At 37.0% G+C, this 2,110-nt stretch overlaps 1 protein-coding gene across 1 annotated transcript in view; it reads left to right on the top strand.

Annotated features, from left to right (window-relative positions):
- Positions 1 to 771: 771 nt before the first annotated feature.
- The window catches only part of NR5A2 (nuclear receptor subfamily 5, group A, member 2), a gene marked incomplete at its 3' end in the record, with an annotated part of 52,775 nt that continues 51,436 nt past the window's right edge, over positions 772 to 2,110 (top strand). Inside the window, exon 1 of the mRNA XM_010178727.1 lies at positions 772 to 886. Coding sequence (XP_010177029.1) covers positions 782 to 886 — 105 coding nt within the window. The remainder of the gene's footprint in view (positions 887 to 2,110) is intronic.

Consider the following 2,110-nt stretch of genomic DNA (forward strand, 5'->3'; position numbering starts at 1 on the left):
CCCAGCCCCCGGTATCGGGGGGCGCCGACTGCACACACCCCGACCGCATTCCCCGAGACCAACAGTCCCAACCCGCTTTCACCCTGCCCACCCGCGGGCAGCCGCGCCGGCGGGGGCTAAAAGCGTGTTTCCCGCGGCCGCAGGCAGCGCTCACGCCATCGGCCGGGGCAAGGCGAGAGAAGCAGCCGACTCGGGGCGGGGGTCGGGCATCCCGGGATCACGAGTTTGGGGGACGCGGAGGCCATTGTTTTAAGCTGGTTTTGCAAGTAAGTAACTTGCACTTAATACGGCGCAAAAGTTCTGGATCTGTAAGATACAGGTTTAGACTAAGTAAATATTTTTAGGCAGATGTTGAAAGAAAACTAAAGGAAACTAAGTGAATTACTTTCAATATACAAGTGACACTTAATCTTTTCGTTCTGCTTTTTTAAAGCTTACCCCTGATAATTTTCAGATGTAAATGAATTAATTTAGTTTGTGAGTCTCCAAACTAAGACTAGATTGAGAACACTCTCTATATATAAATATTTAAATCATAAAACTGAGGAGCTGATGAGTTTTATTTCACTTGCTAAGTATCATGCAGATTTTCAGTTGATGAAAATTTGCATGTCTCAATGCAAGCTTTTTTTAATAAAACTTTTTTTCCCCCAGTTTGCAGTTGTATATGTGTTCAGGTGAACTTTCTCTCTAGATTACAACAGTTGCTGAAAAAATGAGTTATTGATGTAAATTCTGATTGATTGTGCTGTTTCTCCTTTCCACAGTGTCTCAGTTTAAAATGGTGAATTACTCTTATGATGAAGACCTTGAGGAACTGTGTCCAGTCTGTGGAGATAAAGTGTCTGGATACCATTATGGACTTCTCACCTGTGAAAGCTGCAAGGTTCTGTACTAATTACTTCATACAAGTACAGCAAAAAAAAGTTTCCAATATACGCAGAAAAAAATTCTAATTAAAGGAAACAGATGTGTAATAATTTGGCTTATTTCTGATATGCTTCTGGTTACATTCACATAAAAAATTAACCACTGAAAAGCTTTAGGATTTAGAAGTCTCTTGGAGAGAGCTCATCTGCACAAATGGAAACAACTTGGACTGTTTTGCATTGTAGTTTTGTCGTGGCTTTTAAGTATTTTGCTGTTGTGAAGTCATGTCTTTCTGAATGTCTTTCATTCCCAACTGTCCTAAATACCCATTTTAGTTGATTTATGTACATTTAGAGTATTTCTGTTCCTGGAGGATAAAGTAGGAAAAGTGTCCTCAACACAGATCAGCTTTGAAAAATGCAGCTTTAAGATTTTTTTCATCCTTCAATATTACAGTCTAAATTTCTGTGACTGTAATGACTATGCACTTTTTACATACAAACTATATACTGTCAGAGCACACTTGACACACAAAGTCAAGTAACTAACGTGTGATTTGGTTTAGGTAATTAATAAATTTTGAGAGTAAAATGTAAATGCACTTATCATATTGGGAGATAAATGTTTCTGTTATACTAAAGAGCTTAAATACTTACTAATTTATGACATGTCAAAGTTAAAAAAAATATGCATTACAAGTTCTTTACAGTTATTTAGATAATGCACTGTAAAGGAAATTCCTTTGCCAGAATAATGCAATTTTAAATATTTAGTTACGTGGAAAAAATGAACTTAGCACATTATTTGCATTAAAAAATAATCAATGAGAAATGAACAACAAGCACTTATTATGCCTCTAGCATGTGCCACTGGGATGTACAGTAGCCAGAGGTACTCTGTATTTCTCTTATCTTTGCAACAGCATCCCTACTTATTTCAAGTAAAACTACTTTAAAGGGAAAACTATTCATTTTGCAATGATTAAAAATACAAAAGGAACAAAAGCTCAGCCTTACTATTTCTGCTGCCACTGTTAGGGGCACAGGAGAAAATAGCCAGTCTTACTAATCTTTGACTTAAGTCTATAAAACATCACTAACAAATGAAAACCTCCTCTGGAATCTGATGGTTTTCTCCTGGGTACATCTCACTGTATTTTAAAATAAACTATGTAACTTCATAAGTACTTGAGTGGTGTCTGGAAAATATATCACAGTGATTTTCATAAAATAAAATGCTG

This window comes from Mesitornis unicolor, unplaced genomic scaffold (genome assembly GCF_000695765.1).
Source record: "Mesitornis unicolor isolate BGI_N332 unplaced genomic scaffold, ASM69576v1 scaffold24912, whole genome shotgun sequence".
NCBI lineage: Eukaryota > Metazoa > Chordata > Aves > Mesitornithiformes > Mesitornithidae > Mesitornis > Mesitornis unicolor.